At 37.5% G+C, this 24,713-nt stretch overlaps 1 protein-coding gene across 5 annotated transcripts in view; it reads right to left on the bottom strand.

Annotated features, from left to right (window-relative positions):
• Arhgap5 (Rho GTPase activating protein 5) overlaps window positions 1–24,483 on the bottom strand; it is a 68,216-nt gene extending 43,733 nt beyond the window's left edge. For 2 of the 5 annotated variants that reach the window (XM_011243989.2, XM_006515439.3), the window contains exons 1-2: window positions 23,859–24,080; window positions 8,279–12,167 (exon numbers count right to left, since the gene is read on the bottom strand). In XM_011243989.2, the coding sequence (XP_011242291.1) occupies window positions 8,279–11,998 (3,720 nt within the window). In that variant the 5' untranslated portion in view covers window positions 11,999–12,167; window positions 23,859–24,080. Of the gene's footprint in view, window positions 1–8,278; window positions 12,170–23,858; window positions 24,081–24,197 lie in introns of those variants that run through there. The other 3 variants (XM_011243990.2, XM_006515438.4, NM_009706.2) reach the window with 3 other exon arrangements.
• Between the last annotated feature and the right edge of the window lie 230 nt (window positions 24,484–24,713).

The following is a 24,713-nucleotide window of genomic DNA, read 5'->3' as shown; positions in this document are numbered from 1 at the left end:
TGAAAAAAGGTCACGCTAAGCAGACAAAGCTGACTCAAGAGTCTCCTGCAGCAGCCTCTGGTGTATGGAGATCACATAGGCATATGCCACTACACCCAGCTCTATTTTTCAAAAGCATAAATTAATTTCTGTTTACTTGAGAATCCCCTTATATCAGCTGAGCCACCAAGAAAACATTATAGAGCTAGAAATCATAAAAACATATCTACTGTTTCCCATGATTGAGCAGGATCATTTACAATACACTAAAGTTAACGGTACAAAAAACCAGAAATGCTATAAATGTACCTGTCTTCCAATAGGAACCACCCATCTATTTATTAGAAGAAAGTATTTTGCTTTATAGAAGAACTTTCTTGACACATTTATGTTCTTAACAATTATAATTAATCTGATGCACAAATAAGCAATTTATTTTTAGGTCTTAGTAAAATGAATTTAAAATATACTTTTAAATGTATGTATTTCAATCTATGTCTAAAAAGAAATAAATCAGTCAAATTATTATTATTATAATATAGAAGAGAACAAGTCCAAGAAATGACAAATGACAAAATATAAGAGGAAATAACTACACTATAACCTGGACATATATAGTACCATAAATTGGTGTGACCAGCACTGAAATTCTATTAAAAAAAACAAACCAAACCACCAACAACATAAGACTGCATGTCACTCATGTTGCCCAAGATTTTCTCAAATTACTAGGTTCAGGATATCCTGCCTCAGCCTCCCACATAGCTAGGGCTATAGGCACATGCATGCCATCATGAATGACAATAAACCAAACAATATTATACAGAATTATAAACCGCACACACCTAGCTAATGATTCAAAAGGTCATTTTAGCCTATCAGTAAGAAAGTAATAGAAATAATAAAAAGCCAGTGTTTTCTGGGTAAGACAAAGATAAGGAAAATTCAAAATGTTATACCTCGTTTAAAATATTAATTTAAAATCAATTTTACTAGACTTGATTCCTTGAGAAACAGCCAAGGGATTAGTTACACCTGTATTAGCTTCTAACAATAGTCAGTCATATTGAGTATTCAGTAAAAAGCATGATATGTTCTCACTAATAAGTGGATATTAGCCAAAAAATATAGATAGATAGATATAGATAGATAGATAGAATACCCAAGATACAGTCCACAGAACTCAAAAAAGTCAACAGAATGAGGGCCCAAATGAGGACACCTCAGTCCCACTTGGGAGGGAAAAGAAAGCAATCATAAAGAGGGGAGAGAAGGAGGGGGGGACCTGGGAAGGACCTGGAGGGAAAGTAGGGGGGGTGGCAGGGAAGGGAACCTGATCTGATATTGGGTGAGGAAAAAAGGACTGAAGCCGGGAGGGGCAGCAGAAAGAATGGAAACAGGCAACCTCGGGAGGTAGGAGGTTGGGGGGACCCTCCAGAATGTACCTGGGAGGTGAGGGACTCTCAGGGCTCAAAGGAAGGGACCTTAGGTGAAAGGAAACCAACAGTAGGGAAAGGGAATTTATAGAGCCCACCTCCAGCAGGAAGACAGGGCATCAAGTGAGGGAGGGGGTGGCCATCCCACAGTCAAAATTCTGACCCATAATTGTTCTTGTCTGAAAGAACTGCAGGGATGAAAATGGAGAGGAGCCTGAGGAAATGAAGATCTAGCAACAGGCCCAAAGTGGGATCCAGCTCAAGGGGAGGTCCCAAGGCCTGACACAATTTCTTGAGGCTATGGAATGCTCACAAAAAGGGACCTATCATGACTGCCCTCTGAAAGCAGTCAGATGCAGATAGTTGCACCCAACCAACGGACAGAAGCTGCTGACCCCTGTGGTTGAATTAGGGAAAAGCTGGAAGAAGCTGAGGAGGAGGGTGACTATGTAGGAGGACCAGCAGTCTCAATTAACCTGGACCCCTGAGATCTCTCAGACACTGGATCACCAAGCAGGCAGCATACACCAGCTGATATGAGGCCCCCAACACACATACAGCAGAGGACTGCAGGGTTTGGGTTCATTCAGAGAAGACACACCTCACCCTTAAGAGACTGGAGGCCCCAGGGAGTTTAGAGGTCTGTTTGGGTGGGTGTTGGGAACATCCTCGAGGAGACGGGTGGGGGGGATGGGGGTGGGTGGGAAGGAGTTATGGGATGTGGAACAGTTGGAGGGTGGACCGGGGAGGGGGGAATAAAATCTAGAGTGTAAATAAATAAATAAATATTAAACAAAAAACCTAATTGAATAAAATTAGTATCCTCTTCCAAAATAAACTATAATTACTAAACGGATTCTTCTGTTTATATATAATATTTTTTCACTATGGCAAAGACAAGGTCATTCATTTATACTGAATTTAACTGATCATAGTACAATACACTGTTAAGCCAAGGATATGAATCACAAATATGGCATCAGTCTTTCCCATAGTAGACACTGTAGTTTTCATCCTTTAGAAATTATTCAGTGCTCTTAGGATAAAAGCTCAGATACAAGTTCAGTAGTGTGTCTCTAGTCCTCTGACTAGACTGATGTTAGTTGAAAGACTGATGGAAAAATAAAAAAAAAAAACCAAACAAACAAAAAAAAAAACCACTTCCTCATTTTCCTAAACGTATTTTCCACACAAAATTTCTAAAGAGTAGAACTCCAAATAATGGTTAAATAATTGATACCTTTTTATCAACTGCTAATTTATTTTAAGCAATAAGTATTCCCCCAAAATAGGCTAAAAAGTTTTTTAAAAGAAACTTTCAAACAATTTAAATGTTTTGTTAAGTGAAGTCCTACCGTAAATTCAATCCCCAGCCCCATCAAAAATCAAAACAAAAACTAAGAAGAGATACATCCTTCGGTTAAGAGGCTGACTGACATACACTAAAAGGTATCTAAAAAAGAAAATTTAAATTAAGTGAAAATGGGGGCTGCTAAAATGAGGAGGAGATTCCAAAAATTAGCATGAAAAGCAAGAGGCAGAACAGTAGAAAGACTGGCAGCTCTTAGTCTACCCGATGTTTAACCAATCATGGGAGCATGCTCTGAAAAGCCCCCATTACAGGAACATGAGGCGGGTAAGTACTATGTTCATGACCCATAACAAGTCACTTTGGCCCTTTCTTTCTTTTTGTCCTCTGGGTGCCAGATCAGGTGGAATATGTCATACTTCCCTGAGAACTATTTGCTTTCCTTTAACTATCCATGTATCGGCTGTAAAGTTCATTATAAAGAGGAACAAGAATCTGGAAACTCTAGCTTCTGCCCTTGAGACCGAGATTTATACAAGTACCAATAGTACTTTTTTATTAAATTTTTTTCAGACAGTATATTGTGATGTTTCCCCCTCTCTTACCACATCCTTTCTACCTCCTTAACTACTCAATTTCCTGTGTTCTCTTTATTGATAATCAAAACAAAAAACCCAGCAAGATAGACAGAAAGCTCAAGCAAACAGACAAGAATCATGGAGTTTGTTTTGTGTTAGCTAACTAATTCTCTGGGCATGGGGCCTGCCCTTGAGTATGGTTGACATATCAAGTGACACATGATCAGTTGCAAATAGTTTCTTGGCTAAAAGTGAAATCCTTTCTACTTCACCCTCTGCGTGTTGGGACCCCATCTGCCTTGAACCTGTGAAGTCCAACAGTACTTATTTTAAGCAAGCATTTTAATAAAGATTTTTGAGGTTCTAAAGGCATTTATTTCTACACCTAAGACTTAGCTATATTCTAAAGCATACATGTTTCCAAGTTAAAGTTCTCATCTATTCCTAAATTAGTAGCCTCTCTATGAATGAAATTTTATCAAGCATTTTCTCCCTCTATGTACCACTACCATAATACTACTTTTTCTTCTTTAACTTAATCTATGGAGTTAACTACAGATATCGAATTTTTAATAGTAAGCCATCTTATGTATATGCAATATAAACCTAAATAGGCTAAGACTTTCTTTTAAAAAAAAAAAAAGGTTTATTTATTTATTATATGTAAGTACACTGTAGCTGTCTTCAGGCACCCCAGAAGAGAGCATCAGATCTCATTACAGATGGTTGTGAGCCACCATGTGGTTGCTGGGATTTGAACTCGGGACCTCAGGAAGAGCAGTCATTGCTCGTAACTGCTGAGCCAGCGGTTAAGATTTTTCCAGGGGTTAAATCTCCAGCCCCTAAGATTTTCTTTTGAGTGTTTTTGTTGTTGTTGGTTTTCTTTCTTTCTTTTTCTTTTTCTTTTTTTTTTTTTTTGCTCACAAACAGGTCTCAAATCTCTCATGCGAAAGCTAGCCAGGCAGAGTGAGACATGCCTTTAACTTCCAATACTTAGGAGGTGGAGGTTAGAGGACCAAGAGTTCAGAACTAGCCTTAGCTAACAAGACACTGTCTCAAAACAAAAGTCAAGTTTACAGTGAAGTGTCTGTGGGCCTGATATTTAAGAATTTTAAATAAATTCTCATGAATAAAACAGGTATGTAGTACTCCTTTCTTATACCTTCCTTGTCTGATTATAAAATTAAGGAATAATATGAAACTGGACCACTGTATAACTGTATGTTTATATATTTCTCTTACCTAATCTATATGATCCAAATCTCTTCCCTAATTGTAACATGAATTATAATACACTCCAAATATCTTGAGTTTTCCTAATTTAAAGTGCTTGGAACCAAGTGTGTTTAATATCTCAATTCTCTTTCTTATTTTGTAGTATCTGCATAGGTAAAAGTTATCTTGAAGGGGAGACTCAAGCTAAATATCAAATTCATTTATGTTTCACATACATCTTGTAAACAGTTCGAAGATAATTTTGTAATCCTATGGTACACTGGCTCTGTTTAACTCCAAACTAGCTCTACAGTTCAGTAAAACCCCATATAAATGTAATATTAATATTTTAGTACCTAATAATTATTAGGACAATTTCTACTATCATCTTTCACATTATATAGCCAGTTTGATGCTTTTGAGTAATTAAAATTTTCTCCATCTCAATGTTTTCCTTAGAACACAGCTAAAAGAAAACCAGTGATTTACGTCTCTTTAAGTTTTGTGAATGGTGCTCTCTGGTGATCCTTTCCCACTATGCTCACTTAGAAAAATGTCTATTCGGACTCCAGTATCTCTCTCCAACAAACAACGTATTCTAGATACTGTTCTAAATAAATATTCCTTTTTCTCTCATAGCACTGCTAGGTATGATGGCTCTGTTTTCCTAGATGAACATGCAGAGGTTGAATCATAAACATTTGAGCTGTCTATAGAATACCACACTGATAATACCTGGTCTTGTCTGAAAATGCACAACCTATATCGTTTGAAAACCATAATCTAGAACCACTTACATAACTCCAAACTTTGTAAACATAAAAACTTCAATAAAATAATTTCTTAAATGTTTTGAAGACTCTAAATACATAAACCATGGCCCTAATAATCAAAGCAATATTACATGAAGGTCTAACACATTTCTGAAAAGAACTCTGAAGATGGCTGAGAATGTGACTTAAACAGAAGCAGTAAAAGTATAACTTAAAGCTAATTCACCACCAGTGTTGAGTAAAAACAATGCTGACATCAAATAGAGGTAATTAGCAAATGACAAAAATTAAAGGCAAAGTACTCTTATTCTATGTATCTAAGATGCTAGTGATTATAAACAGAACCATTACCTTATATACAATTTATTAAAACAAAAGAATGAAAATCCTATACCATTTCAATTATGACATGCTTTCAACTCTTGAACACATTCAGATTTGAGATCCGAAAGAAACAAGAGGACTTACAATCAAAGAAATAACTGGAGAATTAAATCACCACATAGGTGAATGATAATAGGTGAAACTTATGAAGTAACATCCAATCCAAGTAGTTGTATGATTATTCAGTTGGTATAAAAGACCATATTAAAAACTCCAGAATATATATTTGGTATATTCTTACCCTGTGCTCAGAAGTGAGCACTTCAGAATATAAAAGCCTGAAGAAATAACACTGAATCACTAAAATACAGGCCTTTTGAATCTGGTGATTACAAACATATCTGTAAGAATAAATATGCCTAAAACTTTCATAGGAAAACGACTCATTCATTGTGCTAACAAAAAGGCAGCAAAATGAAAATCATGGAAAACTAACTAGCCAGTTTTAGTCATTTTGCCAGATGGAAAACAAAAACACTAAAATACCACTGTTATTAGAGATAATTTTACATAGAGAATACATGATGAAGCACTTAACAGCCAAGATTCCAGTATCTTCAGTTTAACCTCTATAAATACTTAAACAAGCAAACAAACATAGCCATACTTCATGTTCAAGCAAGACAGGATATAAACAACCAGAAAATTTGATTGTTCCTGGAGTACAGGAACTTTTTACTATTCCCGCAACTACTATTTAAGTAGAAATTATACTAGAGAATGGAGAGTTGGACCAGTTGGTAAAACGCCTATTGCATAAGCAAGCCCAGAGACTTGAGTTCTGACCAACACCCACATAAAAGCTGGCCATTATAGTATCTATAATCTCTGAAGCTCACTGGCTAACCAGCCTAGTCAATTGGTGAGCTCCATGTTCAGTTGAGAGACCCAGTCTCAAAAACAAAAGAGAGTGACCCATTTTCTTCCCTTCTTCCCTCTTAAGATAGCAAAACAGTTAAGATTTCTGAACCAAAACAGAAAAATAAACACATAGATAAAGGTAATACTGAAGTAGAAAGACTATAAACTAGTAGTTCTCAATCTAAGGATTGCAACTCCTTTAGGGGTCCAGTGATCCTTTCACAAGGGGTCACACAGAGATATCCTGCATATCAGATATTTATAATTCATAACAACAGCAAAACTACAGTTATGAAGTAGCAACAAAATAATTTTATGGATAGGGGGGAGTCACCAAAACATGAGAAACTATTTTAAAGGGTTGTAGCATTAGGAAAGTTGAGAACTACTGTTATAGATGCTTGACATTTATGAAAGTTTGAACAAAAAAGTTGAGTATTAATTATTTAAAATGCTTGGATCTGGGAGTTTTTCATATCTCTATTTTTTTTTTCATTTTGTGATGTCTGCATATATAAAATGAGTTTATCTTGAGGATGAGATTCAAGGCTAAACATCAAATTCATTTATGTTTCACATATAACTTATAAATAGTCTAAAGGTAATTTTGTGAGTATTTCTAGTTTTCATTGATATCTATTAGGTACAGTCAGATATAAAATTATTCCATGGGTAATATCATGATGGGACGCAAAAGTTTCAGGTTTTAGAGCATTTTAGATTTTGACTTTCAAATTAAGGATGCTCAGTTGGTCTATGCAAATTAGCAGAAAAGAAGCTTTGGCAGTGATAAAAGGTATTAACACATAGCTGGGTATTGGGGTATACGCCTGTAATTTCAGGAAGTATATACAGCAGCTCAAAGCCAGCCTTGAGTACACAGTTCAAGACTAACCTGAGGGACACAAGACCTTATTTCAAAAGCAAACCCCAAACGAACAAACAAAAAACCCACCTGTAGACAGGACTAATGATAAAAAGATTGTATGTGTAAGATGCCAGAGATATTTAGTTAGTATGAGGTCATAAGTATATGTTACATGTCTAGGCTAGATGAAAAAACAGTTTAAATGTTTTGGCTACAGAATTAGGAAAATAAATACCATAGCTTAAATTTTTAAAATGACTATCCAAGTTATAATGGGCAGTTTACTAACACTGAAAATCTAACTAGAATACAGTTATTCAAAATATCATTATTTTTAATTGGTTCTGATAAATTCCACTCAGCTCTAAGAACTTCACAATAATTTATTAAAACCATAAAATTTAACTGATGTAACATTCAATACACTGGAATAAATATATACTGAATATTATCTGAATAACCATAAAATCCTTGATGAAGGCTTATGTGTAATCAAGTCAAACAGTAATATAAGTTCCTAAATACTACTGTGAAAAAAGATGTAGAAAGCATTAATACAACTTTAATACAAATCTGATACCATTAGATAAAGTTATTGAAAATGTAAAGGACAAAATAAACCTCCATTCATAATTTTCATGCTGAAGAATATAAATTCAGCCTTCTATTCCAAGTAAAGCATCAAGAAATAAAATGCACTAAAACAACAAAAACAAATCTATCCCTACCAAATATTTTAGAATTTTAAAAATTAAAGAGATACCAAATTTACTTAGTGATTTTTTGTTATTAATATCAAAACTCATTATTTTAAATATATTTTTTTCCTTTTAAGGCAAAAGTGAGAACTTTTATAAATGTAAATATAAACTTACCTTTTTATCTTCCTTTACTTTGTGGGTTTTCTTCTTTATCTTCTTATCATCTACCTCCTGGTCAGATGTGATTGCAGGATTATCAATACCACCTTTCCAAGTTTCAACAGGAGACAGTAGTGGATCTTCTTCACTTCCACGATGTCTTCCTTTTCTTTTTGTTTTGGAAGTAGTGAAAGCCTCATCATCGCTTGCATCTGAGTGTGTTCTTCTGTAGTATGACTTGGCTTTACTAAACAAAGTTTTAGATTTATATTTATATTTTGAAGGCCTACGCTCTCCATGACCTTTTGAGGTTCTATCAGAAAACCCATTTTCTTCATCTCCTTGAGTGTTATTTACAAATGAGTTTCGAATTTTAATAATTCGATTCTGACTATCATCTGGGACAACATAAATCTCATCAGAATAGCCCTTCTGCTTGAAAATTGTGTCAAGGGGTTCCACATAGTTATCTGAAGAATCCATATCTTCAGGATGTGCCAAAGGCACCCGGGAAGTCTGTTTTCTTGGATTTTTACCAATACCAGCTTCAATTGTTTTTAAAAGGTTTGGATCCAGTTTTTTCACATTTGTTTTAGGTACAACTGGTTTAGGTTTAATAGGTGGAGGCACTTTATGGTTACGTTCATGATCGTGACAATTTGGAGTGCTATGAACAGGATACTCATTTCCTTCCAAATCTAACCTGTATCTGGAACGGTCACTAGGTGTTGGAAGCAACTGTACATCATCTCCAATTGGACTATATGGAGGTGGTGCTTCTGTGTCATCATCTGAATCAGGGTAGTTGTTATAGGGAAAACAGTCTCTTGGAGACGGTAGAAAAACATCTTCACTCTGATGAGTGGATTCCCTTGTATTATCAGACAAATAGGAATTTTCTATCATATTTTTTTTCTCTAGAACATCACTGAAAAACAAAGTGAAAACCTCAGTTTGCCTATGATACTGAGATAAAGAATATAATGCTGTAAATTTAGCGGTTATCTCAGTTGCAATGTGTTCTCCTTCAGTCATTAACTCCTTGATAGCCTCATTTTCAAAGAAATCAGCTTGACTGTCAGTAACTGCCACCAGTTGTACAGGAATAGTATCTTGAACTTCTGATAGAAATGCACGAAGCATTCCCATTGATGCTTTCCTTTTTGCAGAATAAACTAATATATACCCATGAACCAGTTCATCTTTTCTTACTCCAATTGAGGAGTGGTATGACAATATTGTGATCTGTATTCGCCTCCTTTTTTCACCAATAATTTTGTCAAGCATTAAAGAATTATTCTGTCCAGCTTGAGCAGCACTGCAAGAATGAGAGTCAAGGAAAGGTGAAAGAATGAGATCCACACTAAATGGATCGCCACACATGGCACACATGACAATTCTCAAGTCAGCTTCTGACACATCCTTATTGATAGGAACTGGGCTCACCACATCTAAATTGTGTTTAACTGATTCCAATACTCCTCTTAGAGCTTGCTTTATTTGTGATTCATTAAATTTACGAGGATATGTACCAGTAGGTACGTCTACAAAAGGACACTGCAATTTGTTGGCCAACTGCTGACCCTGGTGCCTGAGAATTGGTAGATTTTTACTAATGGAATCCCTCTGATTAGCAAGAATTAATGTAAATGGAAGATTAGTCATATATTTATCTTTTCTGATCTGAGATGCTTCGGTTCTTATTTTTCCAATAAATTCTCCAATAAAACTCAGTGACTCGATGGAATTGAATACACAGAAGCACCCATGTGGTTTAAAGGCTGCAGTCCATAGCTGACTCAAAATGTAAGGCGATTTGGCATCAACAGGCCGAAGATCAAGTTCATAAATTTTTCCATCTAAGGCATACTCATCATCAGTGGATTGAGTCCTTATCTCATTTGCTAGTTCCTGGGCAAGGCCATCTTTCCCTAAAATGAAAAGATTAACTTTGTCTATATTGGTACTATCATGATACAAGCGTACGCGGTTATGATCCATCTCTAATAGACTAGTGGCAAGTAAATTTTCCACTTTAATGTCTGTACAATATTGGCCACTGAGGCATGTTTCTTTAGTGGGATGATAAACAAATCCTATATGCTTAAGTAGAAGAGATTCTCTATCAGGTGCAAGTTTCTGTAAAGCTTTATATCTAGGTTCTTCACTTAGAACGGTATGAATTTCACTCATTTTATCAGAACTTGGTGTTGCATTAAGATCTAAATCATAAAAAAGTTCAGAATGCTCAAAAAGCATTTCCTGAAACTCTTCTTTGGCTTTTTCTACTATCTCTCGCTGATGCCTACCATATACTTCTTTGCTATCAGCCTCAGTGATGTATTTGAATGCTTCATCCTCCATGACAAAACACATAACTTCCTCCCATGGCTGCCCAGGTGAAATGAACTGAATTTTTTCTAAAGTCTTCTTGAATTTCTCCTTCATTTCTATTCTTCTTTTCTCTGATATCAGATGTTGTACATGGTTTTGATAGACTTTTTCTGCTTCTAAAGTGCTCAGAAGGTCGAATGGGATCCGTCTATCATTAATTTTGTCTATATGGTCAGTTTCATCCCAAGGTGTTTTTTCTAGCACCACAAAACATAACTGGAAATCTGCTCTCTTTTCCATTAACTTCAAAGCTTCCAACCAATTCAAATGTTCAATCTCTTCTAGATCTGGCAAGAGAGTATTAAAAGCCCTTGGTAAGGTACTTATATATTCTTCTCTCCTTTTTCTTATATGTTCCTGTTTGAGTTGCTCTATATGCTTTGAGAATGTATTTCTGGCCTTTCTTGTTCCCTCTAAGTTGATATATTCTTCATAATCAGGATGATTTTTTAATTTATTACTAACAGTTTTCCAAGTTGCATGATAATCTCTCACAGTCTGTACAAGTTTTTCAAACTTGTCTGTTGCTGTGACAACAAGTTGTCTCTGTGTTTTATAAGCATCCAGATAGGGAATAATTTTAGGTTTGCCACGAGTTTTATCCAACATTTGTACCAAAGCAGTGAAACATGTCTCAATGTTGACATTAAATCGTGCTGATGTTTCCACTACTAGAAGATTCTTTTTGTTTGAGGCAAAGGCTTGAACTTCTCTAAGGTAATGATCCACACATTCATCACATTTAGTTGCTGCTATTATCACAGGCTTTTTGGATTTTGATAGCTGGACAAAAAGGTTATTCACAAATTTAAGTTGATCATCAAACTTCCTATTACATCCTTGACTCACATCAATACACAATAAAAATCCATCTACATTGAGTTTCCCTTCAGGCATTTGCTTCTGTTCAAAGTCTTGCTCCAAGCCTAGCTGATCGGTACAAATGTACATTAGTTTTTCTGCTGACTGCAATTTTGAGGCAGCTGCACGTTTTATATATGGTTGCAAATTTGTACTTCGATGAGGCAAGAAAGTCTGGTCATCAATGAACTCTGTTTGTTCAATGACATGAATTTTGCATTCTACACCATCTTCACCATTTTGTGTTATGTCACCCCAGTATAAAAAGTGATCATTGTTTACTACTCGGCCTCCAAAGTCAATGGTGCTAAGCACAGAAGTATGCTCTGGATAATATTCATCTGCTTTTGAACGTACAAATCTATTGCACAAACAAGATTTTCCAACTCCACAGTTTCCTTTGTCTTTTTCAGTCCCAGAGAGTCCAACTACACTGACAGTATAAGATGGGGGTCGAGGCTCTTTGTTTTTTGCCATCATAACTCTTTTCTCATGTCTTTACATTCATAAAGATAACCATATATACTTTTCATTCTGAAAATAAAACCATCTCAAAATACAGATCCTGAATTTCAGAATTATATTTGGTTCTTTGTAGTTCCCTCATTGCCAAAGAAAGGTCTTCTTCGAGATCATATGGATCATCTTCCTAGAAAGGGGAAAAAAAACAAAAAACTTACATGAGTTACACATGTGGAAATACACAAAGTAAAAATGTCAATAACAAAGTTTACGTAAACTAATAATTCTAATAATGTTGCATATATGTAAAGAAATCATATAAACAACTTATAATTTACTTTTATAAATGCACATGGCCTCAAGTTTTAAGGTAAATCTAACAGTAACTGTTATAAATCTAATGGCTCACAAGCATTAAAATGAATTCCTAAAGCCTCTAGTAACCAAATGTGAGTTCTGCTTCTAATTACTCCTTCCTACGGATTTGAGAAAAATAACTAATCTTTCCTACTCCTTTAATTTTCTTGCCTTCTATAAGACTGTGTAAATAAAGGATAACTAAAATGCACTGCTTTATCAACTAACTTACAGCTTTTACTCTATTTTGTTTTATACTGTGTCAAGGGTAGAATCAAGGGCCCTAGTGCTAGCATGCTCTAAGTAAGTACTCTAAAACAGCTGTAATCTCCAGCCTCATGCTGTAAAAAGCATAAAATGACTGACTTTAGATAACAGAATTCCTCAAAGTGTATTTCCCCAGGATTTTAATTTTAGGAGTTTTTGTTTGGTTGTTTGTTTTTGGTAAGTTCCAACACTCATGTGAAATTTACTAGATACGATCATTCCAAAATTGAGATAGCAGAAGAGTAAAGGAGGAGAGGTAAAGGGAAGAAAGGAGTTGTTAATACTATTGAAAACTTTCAACTAAACCCTGATCTCCACCAAAATGCTCACATCTTTAGTAATATCTATTATATATGTTTATCCAAATACAACGTAACTCATAAATCTAATGCTGGACACTATGACTTTCTAAGAGTTTAGACTTGGGCTAGGGAATGCAGCTTAGTGGTAGACAACTTGATTTAATTAATTAATCATAGCAATTTTGGTATTTTTTAAGGGCAAGAACAAAAACCTCTTAATAAATTAATAATTGGAACCCTGCTTTTCTACTATGTACATGTTATTTAAATTCAATTTGAAATTCTCTTTCAACTATGATCAGCACTAATATGTTACTAGGACAATTATGCATATAGCTCCTTTCTTATGAAATTTTACTTTCATGCACAGTAACTTACTCTCATAACATTTAGCCAATTTATTTTACTTATGATGAAAGCAAGAAATAGTAATGGTGGTAGTAGTAGCAGTAATGGCTTGCATGAAATTACATGGTTTGGATCAATTTTACATATTCAATCATAGTGCTGCTTTTAATAGCTCACAGTGAGGGCTCTCAAAATTTCTTTAAGCTCATCTTAGAAGCTTAGGGGGGTTTATAACAAGAAAGTTATGTCAAGAGTGTCAATTAACTTTATAGAAATTAATGATATTATAGATATTTAACTTTATAGAAATTAATAATATAGATATTTGTGTGAAACTTTCCTAGAACTTTAAAAAAAAAAAAAAACAATTTCCTAGAACTAAGTTTTCTAAAAATTTACTAGGCCATTCATACTCTGCATTGTCTTTTAAATAAAGTTTAATAACATGCATGCAGTGACTTTCTACTAATTAAAAAGCTACATAAGAATCCTAGAAAAATGAAAAAAAAATCTTAGGAATTCAAGTTAACCTAAAATATTTTTAGAGACTAGACTAGCTATTGACTGGAGCCTGGGTAAAATGTGAAGGGACTGAATAATGAAGAGTGGATGGACAATGGGTACTGAAGTACAGTTGGACAGTAGAGAACTTCTAATGTTCTAAATCACTGCGGACTAATCAGAATTAAAAACAAATATTTTAAAATAACTAGTAGAGAGGTGTAATGGCTAATTTTGGTTGTCTACTTGACACACTTGGAAAGAAGGAATGCCTTACCAACTGTGGGCAGCGCCATTCCCAGGCAGGTGGGCATGAACTATATAAGGTAGCTAAGCCAAGCCAGGGAAATTAACCCACTATAGCACTTTCCTTCATGGTTCCTGTGCTGACTTCCCTCAATGATGAACTGTAACTATACACCAAACAAACCCTTTCCTCCCCAAGTTTGTTTTAGTCAATGTTTTATCACAGTAACAGAGAACCAAATTTGTACAGAATGGTGTTGGAATGAACCTGACCATGTTGTTTTGGCAGAAGATTGTGGCTCATTTGGGAGCTTTTGGCTAGAAAAGGCAGAAAGAATGCTTAGAGTTTAACAAACTGTTGTTGAAGCTTGGAAGATATGTGGATAGAACTGCAGGTTGAATGCCTGGCTTGTGATGTTTCAGAGGACTCAGTTTCAATACTTAGACTTCAGTGTCTCAAAGACTATTCCTTTAACACTTTAAGAATCTATGTAACTAAACTAAAATCGTTGCTTTAAGTGGGACAACCAATGTTGGTAGGCTGAGGCTGAAAAATTAGCAACTTGTAAGAGAGGAGCAACACTGAGGTAAAATCAGGGAAGCAGTTCGCAGAGCCAGCACATAGCTAGGGGTGAGGGGTGAAGCCTAAATGTGAAGCTGAAAGCAGAACTTGGCAATATGTAAGACTCCCATATGGGGCTGGTCCTGAAGGCATGAAGAGGTTACAGAGAGCAGTTGAGTCTTGGCACTGTATGGCAACATCAAAGATCCCCTGAAGAGAGGGCAGGAGAGAGTACTGGTGAAGGTTAAACCTCAGTTGCAGTAGAAACCCTAGTACCAAAAGAATCATATACAGAAGCTGTAGCTTGACACTGTCTGAGGCCAGGAAAGGTCATTGGTGAAGATACAGCCTGTTACAAGTTGACAGCCTAGCATACTGGAAATGCAAGGACCACAGAATGACTACAAGGGACAGTGTTAGTTAGGTGCATAGTGGACTTGGCCTGAGACTAAGAGACAAGCTGCATGGGCTGTTCTGATATCAAAAGATATGCCAATTTCTCTAATCCAACCACTTATCACACGTGCTAAAATGCCACATTATATCTCATATACGCAAAACTACTGTCAATTAACAAACATAAATCTATAAACGCTAATCTTTAATAAAACTTTTGTCCCTTCATAAAATTGTTGTACCTATTTATAAAAAGTATGATTTAAAAAAATATTTATGCCTTTATAGTTTTGCTTTGTCCTTAATATCTCTACCCTTAAATGTGCGCAAGCGTGCACACGCACACGCACACACACACACAAAACTTACCAGTTCCTGTCATCTTTACTACTAAAACCTGGATTCTATTCACCATCATGTTTGGTAAATGATTCTAACTTCATTTCCTTGCATAATTACTATTCCCTTTCTCTGGTCTTTTGATATCAGAACAGCCAGGATCTTTCTAAAATATAAACCAGAGCTAGCCATTCTTCTGTTAAAAACTTTCCAGTACTTTTAAAAGGAAAAGCCAAATCTTTAATGTCCTACCACTCTAATTCCTGCATACTACAATGTTCTCATACATCTCTGAGCTACTTTCCCAAATTCTCATTCTGTTTCAGTCACAGTAAGGCACACAATATGCTTAACACATTCCTGTCTTTGTACTTTCTCCAGTATTCCCAAAACTAGTGCATAACTAACATAAGCATTGTATGTCATTAACTCTACCTCTCTCCCATTTCACTCCAGATTTAAGAGCCAAAAAGGGCACAAATCTATATCCATCACACTAATATAACAAGCCTAACAGTACTTCACAAAACAGATTTATAAGTCTTAATATTAAGCTGAAAACTTTTCTAAAAATGAAGGTATTTGAATCAAAGTAAATTATGATTCATAATAATGTATATGGCCAGAATAAGCATATATTTTTATTTATAAATGTTAAAACTAATTTTTAAAAAAGAGACAAAGGGACTAGAAAGATGATTCAGCAGTTAAGAATATTTGCTGCTCTTAAGGGGACTTAAGTTCCACTCCCAGTACCCACATGGCAGCTTACAACCATCTAACACTCCAGTTCTAGGAGTTCCAACATCCTCTTCTGGTCTCCACAGCAATGCATGCATATGATGCACATACAAACATGCAGGCAAAGCACAGATACACATAAAATTAAAAATAAATTTAAAAATCTAAAAATAATATAGTCCTAAAATAACTGACTTTAAGTATCTTTTTTACAAGCCACAGTACTTATTATGAAATTATATTTCTAAGACCTGATTATACAGAAATAACTTTATAATTACTTGCTCAATCTTAAATACCCCATGTAACCAAACATTTCCAAAGACAGATCTAATACAAAGATCATTCTATATTCAATAAGCTAAAGTGAACTTTTCCAGAATAACATAAGGAAAAAACTTCATACTAAAAAATTAGTGTAAACCTGAAATATTTTTCCAGTTAATGTTGCTAATTCTTGATGACAAACTTATCAATGTCATAAGCAAAAACAGGTAACATTATAGCATATGTAAGGTAGCTAAGTAATTCAACAATGTAATAATGAAAATCAATCATGCCATTTTGATTTTTAAAATTTTACCACTGAACCAAGATATCTGTCACAAAAACACAATCTTTAGATGTAATGTATCTATAAGAAATCAATTTTATGAATTTGTCTTTAGATTAAACTATAGTCAAGTTATGAAGAGAATCTTTTAAAATTTTTTTTAACAATTATGTAGTGACTAACCTGAAAATTTTAGAATTTTCTGTTTTTACCCAATCTCCTAGTTCCCAGATTACCTTATAGACACAGGGAATAAAATAATATTTAGCAATTAATAAATGAATCAATCCCCAGGCTCAGTATACAGAGCTCTAAAACCATTATATAATCCTGATGCCACATTTGTTGGCACAATTAATAGAAATCTACACATTGCTTTAAACCTATAAAGTCTAATGAGAATACTCTAATCTAAAATGTCCAGCATCTTCCTAAACCCTATAGTTTGACCACTTACATACACTACAGACTGATAAACAGTAAAGTACTTCTAGGAGGTAGATAGTGAGGGATCCAAGCAGGAACTCTGGGCTTCCTAACACTATTCAATAAAAGTAATTCTTTTATCCATTTCTATCTTTTGATATTTCAAATTGCTGGGAGGGGATTTTATTGATGAAAGGCATTTTTAAACCAGCTAGACTATTCCCAAGCAGAGTAATGGCAGACCTTACTACTTAATCTAACTTTCATTGATCTTTCACTGATCAGCATGCCTTTTCTCCTATGCCTTTATGAGAAAGCTATCCCAAATTTATACTAGTCTATCTCCTTATTCAGTGGAAATAAAAGCATCAAAGGCCATCTCATTTCCATCAACTTAAGAGAACAACCTGTATCTATGTTTAGCCACTACCTGCTTAACCTTATGCCAGAGACTTAGAAAATCTAAAGGCACTATAAGGAAGGTCCAAAGGTACTATAAAGAAGTTCACTGAAGACAGTACTATGAATATGTATGCTCACCCTCTTTGAAAAACTAAGAAATAGGAGAAGAGAATACTTTTAATTACTTTCTATATTTGTAGTGCTACACAGAAAAGGACCCATCAATTTCATTAAATGATCGTAACCTAGGTTTTCCAATGTTTTAAACTTATATTCATTTTGTGTGTGTGGGGGCATATGTACAGGTGTGTCTATAGATGGGAGGAAAACTTGCAGGAGTCAATTCTCTTTACACTACACCATTAAACTCGGGTCATCAGGCTTGACAGCAAACATATTTATAAACACTGAGCCATCTCAGTGGTCCTAGTTCCATAATTTTCTTTTTAAAGATGGGAATAGCAGCAACAGGAAGAAGTATAGAGTTATAAAACACTGGGCATTTAAAAAAGGGTGTCAAGAGGCTAAGAAACATTTTTCACACTATAGATACACACACACACACACACACACACACACACACACACACACACACACAAACCTTGCTGGTCAAGGTAACTCATGCCTGCAACTCCATCATCTGGGAAAATAAGGGAGAAGGCACATCCAGTCTTGTCTATATATTAAGTTCTGGATCAGCCTGTACAAAAAGAGCCTGCCTTAGTAAGTCTAAAAAATAAACAAGCACCATGATTTGTGCCTGTTATCACAACACAATCACAGAAGGCAAAGGTAGGAGGATCAGAAATTCAAAGTCACCTTTGGCTAAACAGCAACTTGGAAGCCAGCCTGGTATATACCAGATTTGTCTTTAAAACAAACAAAAACTCCATACTACCACTCCTCTTTATATAGTACTATAGCTAAAAAGATAAAAGCAATGTGATATGTATCATGGAGTTTAAAAATGCAGTTATGAATTCAAATATGCTATACTAGACCAAGGTTTGGAAAACTTTTTTCTATAATGGGTTGGACATACTATCTAGTGTCTGTCATATTACTTGACTTGAGAATAAAATGATTTTGATATATTACAATAAAACATCATTTAGACACACAAGTATTTGCATTTCATATTGTGTTCATATATTTTAAAATATTATTCTGATAGCTTTGACAGTTATTTTGTAATATAAAAGGGTATTATAGAGAAATAAATGGTCAGACAAAGGCCACAGTTTACAAATTTTAGAAGATTTTTATTTTGTATGCTATGTGTTTTTAAGTATTTTGCTTACATGTGCACCACACATATACCTGGTGTCTGTGGAAGCCCAAAGTGTGTGTCAGGTTGAGTAAAGTCAGCCATGTGTATGCTGTGAATCAAACCCAGGAGTAGCCAGTGCTCTTCTCTTCTCCACTGTGCCACTTCTCCAGTCCTGAGATGAAGAATTTTGTGAATAAAAAAGATTTGGATAGGGTTTGGTTTTCAAAGAGAAGCCATTCCAGATGTATGATTAACGAAGAGTGAATTGAGCACAGCAACCATATTGAAAAGTAGAGGAATATGCCTAGATTTAATATATATCCTATAAAAGAACAAACAGGAGGTAGAGCTTGTAAAAGGAAACAGAAGAGTCTAAAAGTAGAATACAAGACAATGTGATGGGATACAAAGCCTACAAAAATGAATAGCTACTGTATGCTAAGCACCTGAACGGTCAGAACTGAAAAGAACAATGTTAGACAGAGAACTTAGTGACTGGCACATATGTCTAATATGAAATAAATGAGTCAGTGTTTCTCAATGAAAAGCTAATCAGTTTTAGCAACAGATGGTGATATCACCTGAGTCTGTAGTGTTATCTCCAAGACAGGAAACTTGGTAATAAAATGAGGTAAAGAAAAGATGAGTAACAAGAACGAAAAGGTCAGAAAATTGTAAGACCACTAGGTATTCCTAGAAATATCTGAGGAATCCTATACACCAGTGCCTTAAATGGCCAACACTCAAAAGTGTTACCTTGGCTTTGAAAAGGAAAACATACAAATAATAAGCACAGAATTTTTCATCAGTAAAAGGGCATACTCAACAAGAAAATGGACAAACTATACCAAACCAGAAGCCAAGAACTATAGTCCAACTCTCAGGGCTGTTCAATGTCCAATACAGTGAGAATAGACAGTTTTATTTCTCCATGATCTCTTTATTACCCTTGCATTTGTATTAATATTTCAACTTACTCATAAAGTACTAACTGATGCTCTTAAATTTTTACCTTGCATTTCTTCTCTCTTGCCAATCTTTCCACATACTTTTGGTCCATAAACATTACTACTTCAACATCTTTTGTTTTTTCCTCCTCACTATCTTAACTACTTTCAGAAAGTACCTCTATTATAGAAATTTCTTTAAACCACATTATATGGATTTTGTTTTGTTTTACTTAATGTGTACAAGTACTTTGCCTGTAATTTATGTCTGTGTGCTGTGTGAATTCAATGCCCATGAAGCCCATAAAAGGTCATTAGGCTCCCCTGGAACTGGAGTTACTGATAGTCTTTTAGCACAATATGGGTGCTTGGAGTAGAATCTGGATCCTTAAGAAGAGTAGTCAACAATCTTACTGCAGAGTCCAATCTCCAGCCCTTTATAGCAAATTTTAAATCAGTAAAGTACTATACTGTAGCCAAATTCACCTGCTCTTTATTAGTCTTACATTTAACTATTTTTACATTGTTCCACATCTCAAATTCTCCCCACCCCACCCCAACATTATAAGCTCTGGGGGATGGAAACATGGCTCAACAGTTAAGAGCCTCTTGAGTAAGTGCACAACCATTCTAGCTCCAGGAGAGCTGATGCCCTCTTCTGGCCTCCAAGGGCACCCACATGCACATGTGTATATACAGACACACATGTTGGAGGTGGGGTGCCTCAATTTTAAAACAACTCTGATGGGAGTTAAGGCTATAGTTAATATACACTTTCTTGTATTGCTCACAGTGCCTATATATTCAATAAAAATAAATCTGCTCAGGATAAAAAGATTAATCAGAGGTTAAGGGAAAAAATTAAAACCAATGTTAGCAATTAACTCTGCATGATAAAAAGCTTGAGAAAAATTTAAGTGACAAATCTTAAGTCATATTTTAACCATGAAATAAAAGTTACACGTAACTTTTCCTAAGTAATATCTCTAATTCTAAGGGTAAGATGAAAAGTTACTATTTTATAGCACAGACTCATGGAGATGGCTTACAGAACACTAGGGGTTATAAAAACAAAAAACAAAAACAAATGGGGGGGGGGTGAAGCGAGCAATCGAGCCCGTGCACACAGGCAGCTCTATTCTCTTTCCTGGACCTCACACACCGTTATCTACTTAGTCCTCTAAAGTTACTACCTCTCAACCTGAAGTTTATAAGTCTGAACTACTTTCTACTCTCTAGTCCATCTCTTTATCTCCAGTATGTTATTAAGTGCTAAATAAAAACAATGAACAATACATCAGAGATTTTAATACCTCTTAGTGCAGACTTCCATAGGTAAAAAACAAAAAAAAAAAAACTGCCTTGTCTTTGGGAGGGTGAGTTATCAGAGGAAGTCGCATGGCATCTAGGGGAAGACTCCAGGGACCTAAGGAGCAGAGCTTGAAACTCAATTAAAGGATGTATTTTAAATTCTTATGTCTGACTTTTGTTTTAATTCTAATGTTCCATTGTAGTTTGTTTGCAGTACTAGGAAATGACCAAGGGCCCTGTACTATATACATGCTAGATAAGTATTGTACACCAACCCAACACACTCAAACATTTCCCCCTAGTTTGATAAAATCAACAAAACCTTGCACTTAAATGGCTCATTACAGAAATTGCCAAATGAAAAATATATGACTTTACTAAACTTTCTTCAGTATTCTTTTAGACACATTTCTTTCTTGTACTTAATGATTATTACAAACATGAAATAGCACTATAGACTACTTCTTTAATTAACCACAGTGCTTTCCTGATTTGCAAAGAAAAAACTATGTATCCAAATAAACAGTGGGAAAGTTTAGTACAGTATTCATGAAACATCGTTTTCTTCAACAACTGGTAGAGTAAAAATGATTGCCTAGTATGTTCAAGGGCCTGGTTCAATTCTACAACAGCAGAGTCTCAGTCTCTCTCTTCTCTTCTCTCCTCTTCTCTCTCTCTCTCTCTCTCTCTCTCTCTCTCTCTCTCTCTCTCTCTCTTGTGTGTGTGTGTACGTACATAACTATTATTCAAAAGCTAAGCCATAACTTCCAATACCCTCTGAAAGGCAAATACAGCATTTTATTTCATATAAAGCCTTAACCTTCAAGGTGAAAAATTTTATCACCAAAAAATGTGTTAAATCTGCCTTTTTATAAAAGAGGAGAGATGGGACATAAATAGTCAATGTAAATACCATGTAAGATAATTGCGATATTAAGACACTGAATCAATTTTGAAAGAGACTGGAGATGTAGCTTGGAGGTAGAGCACCAAGTAACAGTCTGTTTCAATGTCCAGCACCATGAGAAGGAAAAAAAAAATCTAATCACCTATACAGTTTAAATGGACAAAGATAAAAAACCAATAAGCACCAATTCTGTGACAGTGTTTTCTATCCACATGTACCATTACCAGTTCTCTAAAATAAGGCATGCTAATTTGAGTTAAAGAATGTAGCTAAAGAAGACAGCCAAATCAATAGTTAACTATACTGTTGTCTATACTGTTGGATTCTGCTTTAAACCAATCAGACCAATAGCTATGGTTCTTTAATAAGCAAATACACCTCACCTTTAAATCTACAATTTATATAAACCTCCCCAATGCCTTATCAGGCTTTTGTGACCCACAGTTATAACTTTCTTCCTCTGCTCTACATTCTATAGACAGGTAAAATATAGGTCAATTACAAAGGATTTTTAAAAAGGCACAAAATGAGAAATTTAAAATTAAAGCAACATTTTTCTGGAAGCTGCAGGTTACTTTAAACTATTAGTTTTAGTATGTAAAAATACTGAAAAGGAGTAGCATCCAAATAAACTGGAACTGACAGTAAAATATTTCCAAATACATTCTGGTGAAGTCTATATTTAAACCAAAGTATTTTTCCGGAATAGTCACATCTGGATGTAATGGTTGCCGGAAGAACTGTCTTAGATGGAGATTGAGAGAACTCTTCCATGAAGTGAGGGGTCTCCTCAAAGCTGTTAAACAATCCCTAACATCCTGTTCAAACTGGAAATTGGTTTTGGATTTAAGTAAAATGGGCAATGCCCACCTCACACACCTGCGGAAGGCAACATGCACAAACACTAGTAAACAGAGAAAAAAAAATGTTTCGTTACTTGAACATTTTTAAAAATGTCCTTAGTTTCTACCTTCCCAAAGAAAAAATAAGCTGATGACATATAAGGTTAGATGGCTGAGGAAGTCCTCTCATCTCACTATCTTGGTTTTGATTTAGTGTATGTTTCCTTGTTATTTACTAAGCACTGGCCCAAACTGGATTCCCGTCTTATGGTAAAAGTATGAACTTCTCCCCTCCAACTTTCTCGGAATTTTATTAGTCGTTCTAATAGTTTGTCCTTACTTTCTAGCACCCTGCAGCCTCAGCTTCTCCAGAGCTTGCACCTCACTTGCATTCCCAATAACGCTGGAGAGGGAGGGTGTGAGGGAGTGTATTTATGTGTGGAGAAGTGCACGCGCGCTCCCGAGCTGCTCCCCACCCCCACCCCGATACTTTTCTTTGCTTGGGAACCGAGGGAAATTTTTAGAGGTTATTCCAACAGAAACTCGGGATCCAAGCCCCAACCCTGGGAGCAGTCAAACGACAGGACGGAGTCCCGTGTTTGGGTTGCGCAGTGCAACTTCTCACTCCCTTACCCCGAAGCTTTAGCAGCTGGGAACGTGGTGGCGAACCTAGGGAGGAGCCGAGGAGATAAGAAAAAAGTGAAAGGGCCGATCCCCCGGAAAGGCGGTTAAGTTTGCAAGCCGCGGTCCTGTGTCTGCGGATCCGCGCCCACCGCGCTCCCCCTTCCAGGTGGAACTCGTTAGCAGCAGCAGCAGCAGCCCAGCCGGCCGACCCCGCCACCTTCCTTCCCCGCGCAACCCTCCAAGCCCCGGACAAGTGAAGGTGGCGGCGCGGGGAGAGGACGCCTGGCGGGGCCGGCACGAGCTCGGCGATCAGCAGGCCTCCGCCGCCCCCGGCCCGGTCACCTGTGGAGAAAGCGGCCCCCTCTCCGGCCTCTCTGCCCTTCAGCCGACCGTATCCCCGCGGCCCGGCCTGTGAGGACCCAGGCGCCCGGCCCCAGCCCCTTCAACTGGTTACAACCGGCGGCGGCGGCGGCGACCGAGGGTCCCCGGCGGGAGGGGAGAGGCAGGCCCCGCGCAGCGGGCTCTCCGAGGTCCTACCTAACAACGCCGGTCTCCTCCGTCGCCTCCTCAACGGCAGCGGCCGCGGCGGTGGCGGCGGCAGCGACATTCCTGGGGAGCGCTCCCGCCGCCGCCGCCTCCTCCACTCTCGGCTCGCCTCTCGCGGCCGGCGCGCTCCCCGCGCCCTCGCCGACACACACGCCCCGAAAGCCCGAGCCCCGCGGCTCGCGCTGCCCGGTCACCCGCCCGCTCGCCGGCAGCGGCAGCCCCGACCCTCCCCCCTTCCCCCGCGCCCGCCGTCGCGCTGGGCTCAGTAATGGCGGCCACTCGGGCTCCTCGCGCTGACGGATCTCTCCCTCTCTCTCTCCCGAACTTTACCTCAGCATCTCTCCCGGCGCGCACCGCCGGAACGCACGCACGCGCGCGCGCGGCCGAGCGAGCGAGCGAAGCCACACACACCCGGCCGGGGGTGGCGCGGGCAGCACGGGGGCGCGCGTGCGTGCGTGCCCGCGCCGCCCGCCCCAGAATTCCCCCGCCCCGCGGCGCTCACCTCCAGACGCCTCCCGAGCCGCGATCCCGGTTCGGCCCCGCCCCTGCCCTCGTCTCCCGGGAGCCGAGGAGGCGCGAGTTGCCGCGCCGGAGGGAGGGGGCGCGCGAGCGCGCGGGGCCGCGTCCCCGCTCCAGGCCCGCTCCCCATTGGCTTCTGCCCCTCCCCCTTTCTCCGCCTCTCCCACCCATTGGCTCCCGCTCCTACTCCCTTCCTTCTCACCTTTTCCCTGTTACCCATTGGCGTGAGTGGTTTTCCTCCGCTCTCCCCTTTCTCCGCGTTCCGCTCCTCCTCCGTCCCATCCTCCACGCTTCAGGCGCCTCACGCCGAGCATGGTCGCCGAGCCT

The sequence above is a fragment of the Mus musculus genome, chromosome 12 (assembly GCF_000001635.26).
Source record: "Mus musculus strain C57BL/6J chromosome 12, GRCm38.p6 C57BL/6J".
NCBI classification, from domain to species: Eukaryota; Metazoa; Chordata; class Mammalia; order Rodentia; family Muridae; genus Mus; species Mus musculus.
Note: the sequence above shows the minus strand (reverse complement) of the source record. Positions and strands in the feature narration are given on the sequence as shown.